At 35.5% G+C, this 17,126-nt stretch overlaps 1 protein-coding gene across 1 annotated transcript in view; it reads left to right on the top strand.

Annotated features, from left to right (window-relative positions):
- The first annotated feature begins 5,250 nt into the window (after positions 1-5,250).
- LOC123547461 (nuclear pore complex protein Nup107-like) overlaps positions 5,251-17,126 on the top strand; it is a 40,936-nt gene continuing 29,060 nt past the window's right edge. The window contains exons 1-5 of the mRNA XM_045334591.2: positions 5,251-5,367; positions 12,267-12,313; positions 13,949-14,058; positions 14,525-14,608; positions 15,014-15,114. Coding sequence (XP_045190526.2) covers positions 5,365-5,367; positions 12,267-12,313; positions 13,949-14,058; positions 14,525-14,608; positions 15,014-15,114 — 345 coding nt within the window. The 5' untranslated portion in view covers positions 5,251-5,364. The remainder of the gene's footprint in view (positions 5,368-12,266; positions 12,314-13,948; positions 14,059-14,524; positions 14,609-15,013; positions 15,115-17,126) is intronic.

The following is a 17,126-nucleotide window of genomic DNA, read 5'->3' as shown; positions in this document are numbered from 1 at the left end:
TAACACAGTGTATATCTTTAAATACAACCGCCAGAATTGATTCCTTTTCACTACTTTCAGTGCCACTTTTCGGGAACTAAAATTAACATGACTTTTATGGAGCTGTTATGTACAAACATTGTAAGGTTCTGGGTCATTGCAATTTTCCAATTCTGTTTGGTTAATCTACTTTTTTGTTTTATGTTTGGTGTTTACAGTAGGACGTTTGATTTCCTCTTTAATTGTGTTTGAAAGAACGTATGGTTTAGTCTACGATAGGCAGTTCTTAAAGTTGCTTTGAATGAATTGTGGTATACAATAAACAGTTAAAATTCCCAAGTGTTAAAGGCGGCGCCCTACCGTTCTCTTTTCTTTGTTTGTTTAAGTCTTGTTGTCTAACTGTTCTGTGTTGTTTATATAATTGTATGTAAATGTAAGTCATAGCGTTTCGTTTAGGAGAGGCTGCAATCTTGAAACGTGCATATTCCTAATAGATCTTCGCCCTTGTTTTGATACTTTTCTTTCGGTCTGATTCGTCGGGCATTTTATGGCTTTTCCCTTGTTGTTGTGCCTTCTACATCAATATCTGCGAATACCCTGCACAACCAATGCTGCTGATATGACAGAGGCAAACAAAATACTTTGAAATGATTCTGTAGCCAGCCGCTTAGCAAATAGACTAAGACTTGACAGGACTGTCCGTTGCTTGGGAGGGTATTCCACAGACGAACTGTTCCTGGAAAGAAAGAATTAGAGTAGTATTGTGTGCGTAAAATTAATGTGAAATTACATAGTTTAGTTTCTGGTAGGTGAGAGGTGACGGTGATCTTTAAGTGCCGTGTGGCGGCTGTAGAAATTCTCCCCGTATTTGGATTCAGTGTTGTTATATACTGAACAGCAAAAGAAACTATCCATATATATAATTGGGATATTTTGTAATAAAACACTTGAATGTATAAATTTTGCTTGTTTTCTTCATACCACATAACACTTGAAGAACTTCACGTGCTAAATTTAAAGAATCATTCAACCGTGAAGTCACTAGTCCCACAATAGCCGTTTTGCACGAAATTCCCGTGCGCGAGTAATTAGCAATTTTCTTTGTGAAATTTTATTGTCATTGGAAACATTGATGATCGACTCACTTGAAAAACAGCAAAAAGTTAAGAAGATATTGTTGGCTGCATGGCACGAGTGAATCAAATTCAGCGCAAGCGCACAATCTTGATGTTACGATGTAACAGACGCGAAGAAGATATAGCCAGAATGTCGTGCAAAACGGCTATTGTGGGACTACTGACTTCACGGTTGATCGATTTTTTAAAAAAGTGGACACGATTAATTCTTCAAGTGTAATGTGATATGAAGAAAACAAGTGAAATTTATAAACTTAAGTGTTTTATTAAAAATACCCCAGTTATACTTCTGGATAGTTTTTTTGCTGTTCAGTAAATTTTCTGATCCTTTAGGATCATGGGGTCCATTCAATAGATGTGTAATAGAGTTCCGCTTGAGCCGGTGCTAGGGGGCGTGAGAGGTGTTGTACATTTCATCGCCTCTCATGAACAGACTCAGTCAAACCAAGTCGATAAATTGGAAGCATAGAATGCAAACAAGCAAAATAATAGCAGACTCGGTTTGACAGAGTCTGTTCATGGAAGGTAGTGGAAAGTAGTACCGGCTTAAGCGGAATTCTATTATCCATTTTACGGCCATCAAGCCATCACTGTTCCAGCTATCTGATCGAGGTAGAACGATATGTAGAAGATAGGCATTTTGTCGAGACTGAACATGAGTTAAAGTAAAGCATGTGTTCGAGCGATTTCAGTTTGAGCGAATGAAGTTTGATTATACCATGTATTCAAGGTTTTTTTTATTCACAAAACACTTTTTATATTTTATACAGACTGAGCTATAAATAACAGTAACTATATGTTGCCTTTAGACTAAATTTATGTTTGTTTAGATTGCTTTCCAAAACAGAGTGCTATATTCATAATATTTTAAAATAAATAAGAAATTCAAAAACTGTTTAAAGTCCTATATTTGTCATGAGTTTGATTTAACATACTAAATGATTAATGTTGTACACAGACAATTATGTATTTACATTTTATAGTTTGAATATTATCATCTTTCGAATTTAAATTTTGAATGTGTGTCTCTGGTCATAAGTGAATAAATGATGAATTATCTGCAGATAGGATAGGCATGCAGTGATTTCTTAACAGTTGTAGCAGAGGCAGTTAGATGTGGCACTGATGATATCAACTGGCACTTTGTCTTAATAAAAAATGTTTGATCAACCGATGTCCATTAATATATGCATCGATTAGGGGAGACCAGAGAAATTCTCTGAAATCTGGACAAAAACTACTAACTGATAAAGGAATAAAAACAAAAGCTTTCAACACCTAAGTCCGCCCAAGTTAGAATAATTATTGTTCCACTGTTTGGCACCCATGGAAAAGACCCTTACTAACAAAATTGAAATTATTAACATGGTAGCAGCACGTTATGTCTGTAATGGTGCTGGGACAACCCGGACCTTCAGACTACCCGGACCAGACAATCCGGACCATATTCGGGACAACCCGGGCCACGTTTTAGAACGACCTGGACCATGTCACCACTATCGTTTTTACAAAATATATGTTTCTTGATGTTTCAGAATAACTAGTACAGCCGAAAACGAACAATGTTCATTTTAGTAAAAAACAAGGATAAATACCAAACCGTAGTTCTTGGTCAATGTTGTGGATGACCCGGAGCGTGTCATGGACGACCCAGACCAAGTTTTAGGACAATTTGTACTACGTTTCAATACTTATTTTATATTGGAGTTGTAAAATGATTATAATCTACTATTATTCCCAAGAATGATAATGAGATAATAGGATTTGTAATTTACTGAGGAGATGGATGATGTGCTTGTATTTAGTTAAAATTAATCAATTAAGGTATAGTGTATGCTGATTTCGCAAATATTTTTTTTTTGCTTGCTTGATTGGATGTTTTCTTAACAGCGGTGATAAACGGTATAGAAGATATTAATTTCTGATTGGAATACAACTAACTGGCGAGTACATGTCATTAATCAAAAGTGTTGAGTGTGTTAAGTACGTGTGAAATAAACTAAATATACTATGTGGACCCAAGACGGAGTTTGTAAAGCTGTTTCCTTTTTATTGAACAATATTTACGTCAGGTTTGGGGATGCAGTTTTCAGACAAGTAATTGGTATTCCCATAGGAAAAAATTGTGCACTCCTTGTCGCATTTGTTTCCATATTGTTATGAAAGAGATTTTATGTTGGGCCTTTCTCCGGATACACAGGCATACATTATTACTGCTTTCAATAATACATCACGCTATCTTGATGATATTCTTAATATGGACCATCCGTTTTTGCTCAAATGGTGTATACTCTTTATCCCCGACAGCGCCGGTTAAAAAACAACAAACTAACAATTCGGATACTACTGCTTGATTTCTAGATTTACATCTCTCTATTTATGACAATTGAATATATACCAACAATTATGACAAGAGGGATAATTTTAATTTTAGTATTGCAAATTTCCCCCATTTGGATGGGGATGTATCCCAGGCAACATCTTACGGGATATATATTTCTCAATTAACCCGGTTAGCAATAGCGTGTAGTCATCTTAAGGATTTCAATGAACGTAATCAATATCAATTACAAATAAGCTTTTTCAACAAGCCTAACGTTATTATAAATTACGTAAATACTTTGCTAAATTTTACTGTCATAATTCAGGTTTGGTTTTAAAATATAATAGTGATTTAAAGACACCTGCGAGAAGCTATATCAAAACCCGATTTTATGGGGATGTGGTTTACAAACTTTGTAAAATTTTAGGTCATGGGAATTTTCCTATATTATTTAGTTATCAAACATTTTATTAAAAGAGGTTATGACCCAACTGCTTTGAGACACACCGCATGTTTGGTGTTCAGCCCTATTACAGCTGGACGCTACGCTTTCCTCTTTGATTGTGTCTGATGAAGCAGGCGGAGGACTCTATGACAGGTATTTCTTAGATCCGACCGGGACAGAGCTATTTTGATTTCTGTCTTCTGACCTGTTTTGTCGGGCCTATAAGTGTGTTTGCCTTGTTGCTCTGTCTTCTGCAAAGGCATTGAGTACATGCGTTTTAGGTTTATAAGGATTGCTTTTCATATTAATATTTTTTTGTGTTTTACATAGCATGCCTTCTGTTGCCATTGCGTATGTTAGGGTTTCACCTGGCGGGGATAACTTTATTTACACTGTCCTGTGACTTTGGAACATGGTGGTGGTGTGTGTGGGGTGGGGGGAGGGTAAGAGTGAGGTTAGGTGCACCATAAACCGGTTTAAGCTCCCCAGTGGTGGTTTTGCCACTAACCGTTCCAAGGGGATGCCCCATTGTGTTCCTTTATTTGTTCATTTTGTCCTAGTGTGTTTGCTTGTGTGAGTGTGTGTTGGTGTGTTTGCTTTGTGTGAGAGTGTGTGTGTGTGTGTTGGTCATGTGCACGTCCGCGTGCTGGGTTAACGTTTGGGGAGGCTTTGTTTTTGGAACGTGGCTTTCCCTGTTGGATATTTATCCTTTTTTTATGATCTCTTGAATCGTACTTCAAGTCCCAGTTAAGATAACACCTTGTCCCTCGAACAATGAAAGGAGCGAGTTAAATTTCACTTTATTAAGTTTGCATGTTTCAATAGTGCAAACATTTTACATTTCATAAATTTGAAATTTAAAGATAAATTTTCTATAATATAGTTATATCCGTCCATTGCTTCGTGTTTTTTCAACTTTAAAAGCTATTTTACTAACAGTATAAATATGATTATTAAAAACGAAGAGTAAAGATAAAATGGTTACATAACTATATTGTTTCGCATAAGAACGAAAAACTATTCTGTGATAAATCACACTTGGGAACTTGTTATTTCGATTCTAACACGGCATACTAGTACCAGCATTGTTAGAAAAAATGGTAACTACTTTTTACGACATGAACTACACTTCGTGCTACGCACCTGGATCATTCTATACATAGAGGACGTCACTACTTTGCACGCGCGTGGATTATCGCAAAATAACTGTTGATTGATTTTCTCGTATGTGTATATAGGTTATTTGCTGGTCGTGTTAGAATATATAGTATAAACGCGTTGAAGAGTCTACTCGATTAAAATTTAAATTAGTCATCTTTAACCTTAAACTATGTTTAGTAGTACTAAACCTAGAGTCATATTATACCGGAAGTTAAAAAATTACTTGCGCACCGCCGGTGGCGCCGAATACATTTTCGGCCTTTTTACGAGAATTTCTCTATGATTTTATCTTTGTCATTGGAAAAGAAATCAAAGATAAGATGGTAAATTCAAGCTTGTTTTGAATGTAGTCCTTATTTGTTGAAAAAGCAAAAGTTGTCTATTTTTCTACTTAGAGCTCTTTCGGATAATAAATATTCGGACATGATGATGCCTGGTCTTTTATTATTGCTTTAGTTATTAATAGATATAGTGCGATTTATTAGATGAATATTTAAGCATATATTTTATGATACAGTAAGATGCATCATTACTGCCAGTTCTTATAAATTTCAAGCACATGGGAATGATTTTGCTAGGCTATTGGGCTTTCAGAAGCGCCATTCAAATTATGAATTGATCTGAAAGACATACAACAAGATAGATTAATGATAAGAAAAACAGATTTTTGACAGACCAGTGTGAACAGACTTAATTTCATTAAAAAGCATACAGTAGTATCTCTTTTTAAGTTTGTTTCTACTTTCATTTTCCATTGTTACAGTGCAGCTGTCCTCATCTTATACACAGAAGTCCTTAGTCAAAACAAATTGCCATTTCATTTTTAGTTTGACAATACAAAGTATATGAAGAGCTATCCTACTTGCCCTGGCGTTAGCATCTGTATCCAAACTTTGGTAAAAGTTTTGATGACCTTTCACTTTATCTGTTATTAATTGATGGATTTGCTTCAAACTTAAAGTAGTTAGTCCCCTTCATCACCTGCATCATGTGACTTAAAAGCCATAACAACCAATATTTCATGAATTATACCTCTTTTTCACTTAGAATATCAGGTTATAGTTTTGGTGCTCTTTCACTCTGATCTCTGTTAAAACTAAATGGATTTGATAAACTCAACATAGTTGTTCAGCATCATCAATTCACCAACATAATATACATGTGAGCCATAACTGGCACTAGTTTTTCATGAATTTTGTCCTATTTTTACTTAATAATTTAAGTTAATTTTGATGCATTTTCGCTATATCTCTGTTATTACTAGGGGGTTTTGATTCAAACTTAGAGCTGTTGTTCCAAATAGTCAGTCGGCACCTACATCAAATGACAAAAGGGCCATAACTCTTTCCAATATTTCATGAATTATACCTCTTTTTCACTTAGAATATCAGGTTATAGTTTTGGTGCTCTTTCACTCCAATCTCTGTTAAAACTAAATGGATTTGATTCAAACTCATCATAGTTGTTCAGCATCATCAACAACATAATATACATGTGAGCTATAACTGTCACTAGTTTTTCATGAATTCTGCCCCATTTAAATTTTTACTTAAAAATTTAAGTTAATTTTGATGCATTTTCACTATATCTCTGTTATTACTAGGGGATTTTGATTCAAACTTAGAACAGTTGTTCCAAATTGTCAGTCGACACCTACATCAAATGACAAAAGGGCCATAACTCTTTGCAATATTTCTTGAAGCCCCCCCGTTTTTCTTATAATTTCAGGTAAGTTTTGATGCACTTTCTCTTCATCTTTGCTATTACTGAATGGATTAATTCAGACTTAAAATAGTTCTTTCACATCCTCATCATTTGATGCAGTGTCCTTAACTCTAGTACAATTTTTTATATTAAATGAATTATGCCCATTTTTAGCTCGACTATACGAAGTATAAGGAGAGCTATCCTACTCGCCCCGGCGTCGGCGTCTTTCCGCGATCCCACCTTGGTTAAAGTTTTGGTGCACTTTCTCTTTTTTCAACATATCTCTGTAATTACTTGATGGATTTGATTCAAACTTGAAATACTTATTCCTCATCATCATCCACATCATTTGACATAAGGGCCATAACTCTGGCACCAATATTTCATGAATTATCCCCCCTTTTCACTTAGATTTTCAGGTTAAAGTTTTGATGCACTTTCACTCTATCTCTGTTATTACTGAATGGATTTGATTCAAACTTAAAATGGTTGTTCAACATCATCACCCACATCATATGACACAAGGTGTATAACTCTGGCACCATTTTTGCATGAATTATTCCCCCTTTTTACTTAGAATTTCAGGTTAAAGTTTTGGTGCACTTTCACTCTACCTCTGTTATTACTGAATGGATTTGATTCAAACTTAAAATTGTTGTTCAGCATCATCACCCACATCATATGACACAAGGTGCATAACTCTGGCACCATTTTTCATGAATTATTCCCCCTTTTTACTTAGAATTTCAGGTTAAAGTTTTGGTGCACTTTCACTCTACCTCTGTTATTACTGAATGGATTTGATTCAAACTTAAAATTGTTGTTCAGCATCATCACCCACATCATATGACACAAGATGCTTAACTCTGGCACAATTTTTCATGAATTATTCCCCTTTTTACTTAGAATTTCAGGTTAAAGTTTTATGCACTTTCACTCTATCTCTGTTATTACTGAATGGATCTGATTCAGACTTAAACAATTGTTCAACATCATTACCCTTATGATATGATGCAAGGTGCATAACTCTAGGACCAATTTTTCATGAATTATTTCCCCTTTTTACTTAGAATTTTAGGTTAAAGTTTTATGCACTTTCACTCTGTCTCTGTTATTACTGAATGGATTTGATTCAAACTTAAAATAGTTGTTCAACATCATCACCCACACCATATGACGCAAGGTGCATAACTCTGGCACCTATTTTTTATTAATTATTCCCCCTTTTTATTTAGAATTTTAGGTTAAAGTTTTGATGCACTTTCACTCTGTCTCTGTTATTACTGAATGGATTTGATTCAAACTTAAAATAGTTGTTCAACATCATCACCCACACTATATGACACAAGCTGCACAACCTGGCACCAATATTTAATGAATTATGCCCCTTTTTGCTTAGGATATACCTATATAGTGTTTTGATACATTTTATCTTTACCTCTCTTATTACTTTAAGTTGATATTTTTGACATAGACCCAGGCTATTGTGCAATATCTTCATCCACAATTGGAGTCATTAAACACTCCAGTGACAGCTCTAGTTTCCTCAGATGTGCCCAGTTTCACTATCCAGCATCGAAATAGTCGAGCACGCTGTCTCCTGTGACAGCTCTTGTTACTTACAATTTAAGTTTGATTTGATACTTTTACACCATGTCTCTGTTGTTACTAAATGGATTTGATCAAACTTAAAATGGTTGTTCCACATCATCACCTGTATCAGGTGGCACAAGGTCCATAACTCTGACACCAATAATTTTTAGCTCGACTATACGAAGTATAAGGTGAGCTATCCTACTCGCCCCGGCGTCGGTGTCTTTCCGCGTCCCCACTTTGGTTAAAGTTTTGGTGCACTTTCTCTTTTTTCAACTAATCTCTGTAATTTCTTGATGGATTTGATTCAAACTTGAAATACTTATTCCTCATCATCATCCACATCATCTGACATAAGGGTCATAACTCTGGCACCAATACTTCATGAATTATCCCCCCTTTTCACTTAGATTTTCAGGTTAAAGTTTTGATGCACTTTCACTCTATCTCTGTTATTACTGAATGGATTTGATTCAAACTTAAAATAGTTGTTCAACATCATCACCCACATCATATGACACAAGGTGCATAACTCTGGTACCATTTTTTCATGAATTATGCCCCCTTTTTACTTAGAATTTCAGGTTAAAGTTTGGTGCACTTTCACTCTACCTCTGTTATTACTGAATGGATCTGATTCAAACTTAAACAATTGTTCAACATCATTACCCTTATCATATGACACAAGGTGCATAACTCTGGGACCAATTTTTCATGAATTATTTCCCCTTTTTACTTAGAATTTTAGGTTAAAGTTTTGATGCACTTTCACTCTGTCTCTGTTATTACTGAATGGATTTGATTCAAACTTAAAATAGTTGTTCAACATCATCACCCACACCATATGACACAAGGTGCATAACTCTGGGACCAATTTTTCATGAATTATTTCCCCTTTTTACTTAAAATTTTAGGTTAAAGTTTTGATGCACTTTCACTCTGTCTCTGTTATTACTGAATGGATTTGATTCAAACTTAAAATAGTTTTTCAACATCATCACCCACACTATATGACACAAGCTGCATAACTCTGGCACCAATATTTAATGAATTATGCCCCTTTTTGCTTAGGATATACTTATATAGTGTTTTGATACATTTTATCTTTACCTCTCTTATTACTTTAAGTTGATATTTTTGACATAGACTCAGGCTATTGTGCAATATCTTCATCCACAATTGGAGTCATTAAACACTCCAGTGACAGCTCTAGTTTCCTCAGATGTGCCCAGTTTCACTATCCAGCATCGAAATAGGCGAGCGCGCTGTCTCCTGTGACAGCTCTTGTTTAGTTACCCTCCATTTTTAGTTAGAATTTCAGGTTAAAGTTGTTATGCACTTTTGCTCTATCTCAGTTATTACTAAAAGGATTTGATTCAAACTTTAAATAGTTAATCCACATTATTAGCCACATGATATAACACATGTGCATCACTTTTTCCTAAATTATTCCCCATTTATACTTAGTTTAAAAGTTAATGTCCAGGGTGTTGCACCTTTCGTTACCTGTCATGAACAGACTCAATCAAACTGATTCTGCTATTATGTTTCTTGGTTGTGTTCTTTGCTTCCAAAAGAACTTTTCACAATTTTTATTAACTTTCACAACAGCAGTCTTTAAGTGATGTGTGGTGGCTGTAAAAAGTCTCCCCAGGCCCGGTACACACCTTTATCTTTTAGAATTTAACTGTGTAAATGACCTGCACGGATGACACACACTTTTTTTATTACACCGGCTAATGTTCTGTTATTTGACATCTGGTAATTGTCGTCTGCTTCTACGAGGCATTTGATTGGAACGCGCACCGCTAATAACCAATCATTCTTACTTAACTCATCTTGTGCATGGTTGGTCAATTGCACTTACGGAAAGCTACGAAGTTTTGTTTTGTAATGAGTTGCCTAGATACTATAGCTGCGACCAATGAAACAATTGTTTGGTATATTTACGCAGTAAAATGTGCATAAATGGGAAAACGACGACTGATCGGGAGGGGTTCCTTCTCTCGCTGCACAAGCGTCGAGTTCCCTCACTTTCTGCCTGATATGTAGAATTCATGTACATTTGTTAATTAATTTATAAATTAGTGGGATAAGACACAGGTTAAAATATTAAATGTAGTGTCTTCTTTGGAGTTTGTTGATTTACTTCAAATACAGGTCTGATCCTTAGTTAGTCCCAGAGTCGGATTTGAACCCCGTACTCGTGTTTTCTGTCTCGCCCATTACAGTCCCCATACTTAGACTCAGTGTTATTAGCTCGACTTTTGGAAGAATAGAGTAGCTACTCACCCTGGCAGCGGCAACAGTGTCACACCTTGGTTAAAGTTTTGCATGCAAGTACATATGACTATCATTTAAAGGCATATAGCTTTGAAACTTATTTTTTCTTTTTCTAGGTCAATTAGCAACCTCACTGGGTCAAGTCCCATAACTCTGACATGTATATTGGCTGAATTATGCCCCCTTTTGGGGTTAAAGTTTTACATGCAAGTTACTATCTCCAAAACTAATGCAGATATTGAATTGAAACCTCACATGTGTCTTCGTGGTTATGAAACTAGGTGATAGCATCAAGTCCCATAACTCTGAAATGCATTTTGGCCAAATTATGCCCCCTTTTGGACTTGGAAAATCCTGGTAAAAGTTTTGCGTGCAAGTAACTATAGCTGTCATTTAAAAGCATATAAAACTTATTTTATCTTTATCTAGGCCAATAACCAACCTCACTGGGTCAAATCCCATAACTCTGACATGTATTTTGGCCAAATTATGCTCCCTTTTTGGACTTCTGGTTAAAGTTTTGCAAGCAAGTTACTCCAAAACTAATGCAGCTACTTGATTGAAACTCTATAGATATTTTGACATTAGGGTAATATTCCTGCTTCTGGGACAACAATTAGAATAGTCAAGCACTGGCTGTGTTTTATGGACAGCTCTTGTTATATTTCATGATCCTTTGGGATCATGGAGAACATAAAGTTTTACTATAAAAGAATTTTGCTTTTAAAAGCCAGTGCTTGGGGGCTAAAGGGTGTTGCACATTTCATTACCTATTATCATCATGAACAGACTTGATCAAAAAATGGGTCTGCTGTTACGTTGCTTGGCTGCATTCTATGCTTCCAAAGGATCTTGTCACAGATTTTATTCTTTCTATCTCTGTTATTACAAAATACGTTAGACTGATACTTAAACTATTGTCCAATGTAATACACTAAATGGATATCTATGTTAAGTCTCGGGAACTGTAAACCCATCTATTAACAAACAAATGTCAATCCCCTACCCTACAGCTCAGACCCAAGTCCCTAATGTAGAGTAAAATATCTGATGTCACTAACTCTTAAATTTTGCCAGTGAGGATTTGTGCAGCATCTGCTTTTGAATTGGTAATTTTAAAGTGGTTGATACATATTAGCTTAGTTCCATAAAGGATAAATATAATATCAACAAAATTACAATGAAAAACCACTTTCTGGAACATTGATGCTCATGCTGTCATACAGATTTGCGGAATTCATATGGTCCCAACAGCCCAACAGTTTTCCTGATATTCTTAGTGATCACACAAAACTCTGGATATTAAACTGGAGCATTTAGCTCATCCCCTTGCAATTTTGAGTGATTGGTATTTTAGTATAATGCATTTGAACAAATAATAGTCATGAAACATAGAATGATTCAAAGTATATAATGTGACTGAAAGTGGCTTGCAGGCAGGATGACTGTCTTGAAATATAAACTTAATGTGTTAAATAACATTTCGGACGAAGTATGAATAACCAGTTTCATATTCATATAAAATTATCTACAATGTCCTTGGTTTCAAGGCCAATCTTTTATCACGTTAACATTTTTTAACACTGATTAGACTAGTTCTCTCCATACCTAAATATCTTTATTATTGTATTTTCAACAGGATATTTCCAGAGATGAGTCATTTGCTGCACAGAGGCATGGCAGGAGGTTTGTGATTGTTCTATAGACGTCATTATTGTGGATATTCAAATGAGAGCTTCGGCCAATTTTTCAATGAGATATACTTGCAGCAATCAACAACGTTTAAACATTGATTTGTTTGTTTTGCTTGGTTTAACATCGTATTGACACTGCAACGCAATTTAGTCATATCGCGGCCTTTCCAGCTTTGATGGTGGAGGAGGACAAGACCCCAGGTGCCCCTTTATGCATTATTTCATCATGGGCGGGCATCTGGGTAGAACCACTGACCTTCTGTAAGCCAGCTGGATGGCTTTCACACATGAAGAATTTAAAGCCCTGAGTGAGGCTCGAACCTACATCGGTTAGGGGCAAAAGATTCAAAGTCAGCGACCATAACCACCATGGAGGCCCCCTTTAAACATTGAAAAAAAGGGTACAAAATTTCTAACATTTTGCTTGTTTTGATGTATGAGGAAATGTGGTACATTGTGCCCCCCTCCCACTACCTTGAGTTAAATGATATATTATTAGGAGCAAGACTGATTTTTTAAACTTAGATAATTGCAATTACTAAATGGCATGTAGTAATCAAAATTTTATTCCTGGAGACTTAAACTGATTTTGAAAAGATCATTCATTTGTTTTTAGCTCATCGTATTTTTTGGAAAAAAAATGAGTTATTGTCATCACTTGATCGATGTCGGCATCGGCGTTGCCAGGTTAAGTTTTATGTTTAGGTCAGCTTTTCTCCTTAACTATCAAAGCAATTGCTTTGAAAATATTATACAGAGACAAAAAAATCAGATGAGTGTCTGCAGATGTTAGAGGCAATGCTGGTTAAAACTTGTGTTTAGGTCAGCTTTTCTCCTAAACTATCAAAGCTATTGCTTTAAAACTTGCAACACTTGTTCATCATCACAAGCTGACCCCATACAGCAAGAAACATTACTCCATCCTGCTTTTTGTAAGAATTATGGCCCCTTTTGGACTTAGAAAATATTAGATTTCTTAGTTAAGTTTTATGTTTAGGTCAACTTTTCTCCTAAACTATCAAAGCTTTTGCTTTAAAACTTACAACACTTGTTCACCAGCATAAGTTGACCCTGTACAGCAAGAAACATAACTCCATCCTGCTTTTTGCAAGAATTATGGCCCCTTTTGGACTTAGAAAATCAGATTTCTTGGTTAAAACTTGTGGTCAGCTTTTCTCCTAAACTATCAAAGCTATTGCTTTAAAACTTGTAACACTTGTTCATCATCACAAGCTGACCCCATACAGCAAGAAACATTACTCCATCCTGCTTTTTGTAAGAATTATGGCCCCTTTTGGACTTAGAAAATATCAGATTTCTTGGTTAAGTTTTATGTTTAGGTAAACTTTTCTTCTAAAGTTTAAACTATCAAAGCTGTTGCTTTGAAACTTGCATCAGTTGTTTACCATCATAAGCTGACTCTGTATATCAAGAAATATAACTCCATCCTGCTTTTTGTAAGAATTATGGCCCTTTTTGGACTTACAAAATCATGGGTAGGACAATATTTCTATTATACAGAGACAAAAAAATCAGATAAGCGTCTGCACCCGCAAGGCGATGCTCTTGTTTAATTTATTGTGATTGAATTTCCCAGTTAACCAGTTTGCATGTTTGATTGTTCCAGGAGTCTGCAGACGTTAGAGGCAATGCTGGATGCAGGTTCCCCCGCAGTCCGAGACCAACAAATCAGTAAAACTTTCAAGAGAAGAAGTACTGCACTAAATGTACAGAAATGTATCCTTTTATTACAAAATACTGGTCCCCTAATGATTACTGTCTATTTTTCACTTATAAGAAGCATTTTTATGAACCGTTTTTTGCTGTCCAAAGAGAGGGGAGAGTTTTATAAGTGCGTGCTACAAGGAAATTGAACATTTTAAAAAATCTCGAATTTAGAGCTCAAACCGTTACTTTCATTTTTCGGCAGCCATTTGTAAAGTGGTGATAAAACCTTAACAAGCATGTCCTGTGTTTGAACTCCTAGTCTCTTTTTCTTTGTATGCTTATGAGTTAGGGTTAATGATTAATATACATTATACACTGATAAAATGGTTTAAAATAAGCCCAGTAACATAAATCTGAACAACTACAGTAAGAAGTATAAGTGTAGTGAATTGAAACTATTGCTATATGTTATATGAAACTATATGCAAGCTGCCCATACCATGACAAAGTAATTTTCTTTAACTTAAAACCACAGCAATACAGCTGTTAGATGAGAGTGTGGGATCTCCATCAGCAAAAGGTTGGAGAACACCCGGAGGGACGCTCAGACATAGTACATGTAGGAAATATTTTTAAATTCATTTTTTCCTGTGTACACACTGCATAAGACATGCCTGGTAGAAGTACTGGTACATAGAATGAAAAAAATCGTAAAAAGTAAAATAATTTTTTAGGAAAAATATTATGTCATTGGTGAAAGAGTCATTATTGGTCGAGTATTTTTACACATATCTGTTTGATACATGACGATGTTTTATAAATATTTAATAGATCTTATTTTAATCAAGTTCCCATTGAAATACATGTATGTAGGAATGATCAGTCAAATTGTGTAGTGTTATTATGTTGACTGGAACTGAGATTCTGAAATAGTTTCAGAGTTGTTTTTTCATAATATGGCATCTATTTTAAGAAAATTAATATTCTGCTTTATTCCCACTTATTACTGTTTATATAATTGTAGACACACCAAGACTGCTGTCTTCTGGAACAAAGTTTGATGTTTCAACAAGACTTGGGCCGACTCCAAAAAAGACACCTCAAGGAAATAGATCACTTCAGAGGGTAATGAAACTATTATATTAAAAATTAGAATACCACTAGTATTCAGGGTTTTATTTTCAACTTCTTACATATTTGAAGTCCAGCATTAAAACATTATTTTTAAGGTCATATGTCTTATATGATATCCATTTAAAAGATGTTACGAACACATGGTTTGTTGGTGATCTGATACTGGGTATAAGCTATTGAAGAAGTCCAGGTGAATCACAAAACTAATATGAATTTCTGAGACAGTATATCTGTATTCAGAGCTACTAAGAAAACGATTAAATGATTTAATTTTGCTGTCTACCCTTTGCTTTTACAGGTATTTGTTGAATTTAGATGTTATTAACCTATTGTTAAAATTCATATTGACCCAGCTGCTCGGCTCAATAAGGAAAAATATTTTGAATCATTTGATTCATTGGGAACCTGATATGAAAAGTACAGGCTCAGTATGGGACGTCCGCTGATGCATTGTATGTAGAAATACTATAAACTTGCAGGAGGCTAAATTATAAGAAAGGTTTAGCAGAACAGACTGCAAGAGGAGTTTGCTTATGCTTTAATAACATACTTTAGGAAAATTTAAATTCTATTTTTAGCCCACCATCATCAGATGGTGGGCTATTAAAATCACTCTGCGTCCGTGGTCCGTCCGTCCGTCATTCCGTCAGTCCGTCCGTCCGTCCGTTAACAATTTCTCGTTATCGCATCTCCTCAGAAACTACTGGGGGGATTTTGACCAAACTTTGTCAGAATGATGTATTGGAACCCTAGTTGTGTCCCCCTGAAAATCAGACTGGTTCAACGATTTATGAGTGAGTTATGGCCCTTTGTTTATTTCTATATTTTACATAGATTTATATAGGGAAAAGCTTTAAAAACCTTCTTGTCCAAAACCACAGAGCCTAGGGCTTTGATATTTGGTTTGAAGCATCATCTAGTGGTCCTCTACCAAGATGATTCAAATTATTTCTCTAGGTTTAAATATGGCCCCGCCCTGGGGGTCACATGGTTTATATAGACTTATATAGGGAAAAACTTTGAATAACCTCTTGTCTAAAACCACAGGGCCTAGGGCTTTGATATTTTGTATGTGACATCGTCTAGTGGTCTTCAACTAAGATTGTTCAAATTATACCCCTAGGGTCAAATATGGCCCCGCCCTGGGGGTCATATTGTTTACATAGATTTATATAAGGAAAAACTTTGAAAATCTTCTTGTCCAAACCACAAAGCCTAGGGCTTTGGTACTTGTAATGTAGTGAGTGGCAAGATGAACCTTGACATGAGTTGACCTTGATTTTGACCTAGTGACCTACTTTCACATTTCTGTAGCTACAGCCTTCAAATTTGGACCACATATATATTTTTGAGTGGCAAGATGAACCTTGACATGAGTTGACCTTGATTTTGACCTAGTGACCTACTTTCACATTTCTGTAGCTACAGCCTTCAAATTTGGACCACATGCATAGTTTTGTGCACTGGAAAAAACTTTGACCTTGATTTTGACCTAGTGACCTACTTTCACATTTTTGAAAGTACAGGCGTCAAATTTGGACCATATGCATAGTTCCGTGTTTCAAAATGAAATTTTACATTGATTTTGACCTAGTGACCTACTTTCACATTTCTCAAGCTACATCCTTCAAATTTGGACCACATGCATAGTTTCGTGTACCGAAAAAGACTTTGACCTTGACATTGACCTAGTGACCTACTTTCACATTTTTGAAGGTACAGGCTTCAAATTTGGACTACATGCATAGTTTTGTATTCTAAAATAAAATTTGACCTTGATTTTGACCTAGTGACCTACGTTTACATTTCTCAAGCTACAGCCTTCAAGTTTGGACCACATGTATAGTTTTGTGTACCGAAATGAACTTTGACCTTTACATTGACCTAGTGACCTACTTTCACATTTTTAAGGTACAGGCTTCAAATTTGGACCACATGCATGGTTTTGTATTCAGAAATAAAATTTGAACTTGATTTTGACCTAGTGACCTACTTTTACATTT

Source organism: Mercenaria mercenaria, chromosome 9 (genome assembly GCF_021730395.1).
Source record: "Mercenaria mercenaria strain notata chromosome 9, MADL_Memer_1, whole genome shotgun sequence".
NCBI lineage: Eukaryota > Metazoa > Mollusca > Bivalvia > Venerida > Veneridae > Mercenaria > Mercenaria mercenaria.
The sequence above is the reverse complement of the archived record's forward strand: the minus strand, read 5'-3'. Positions and strand labels throughout refer to the sequence as shown.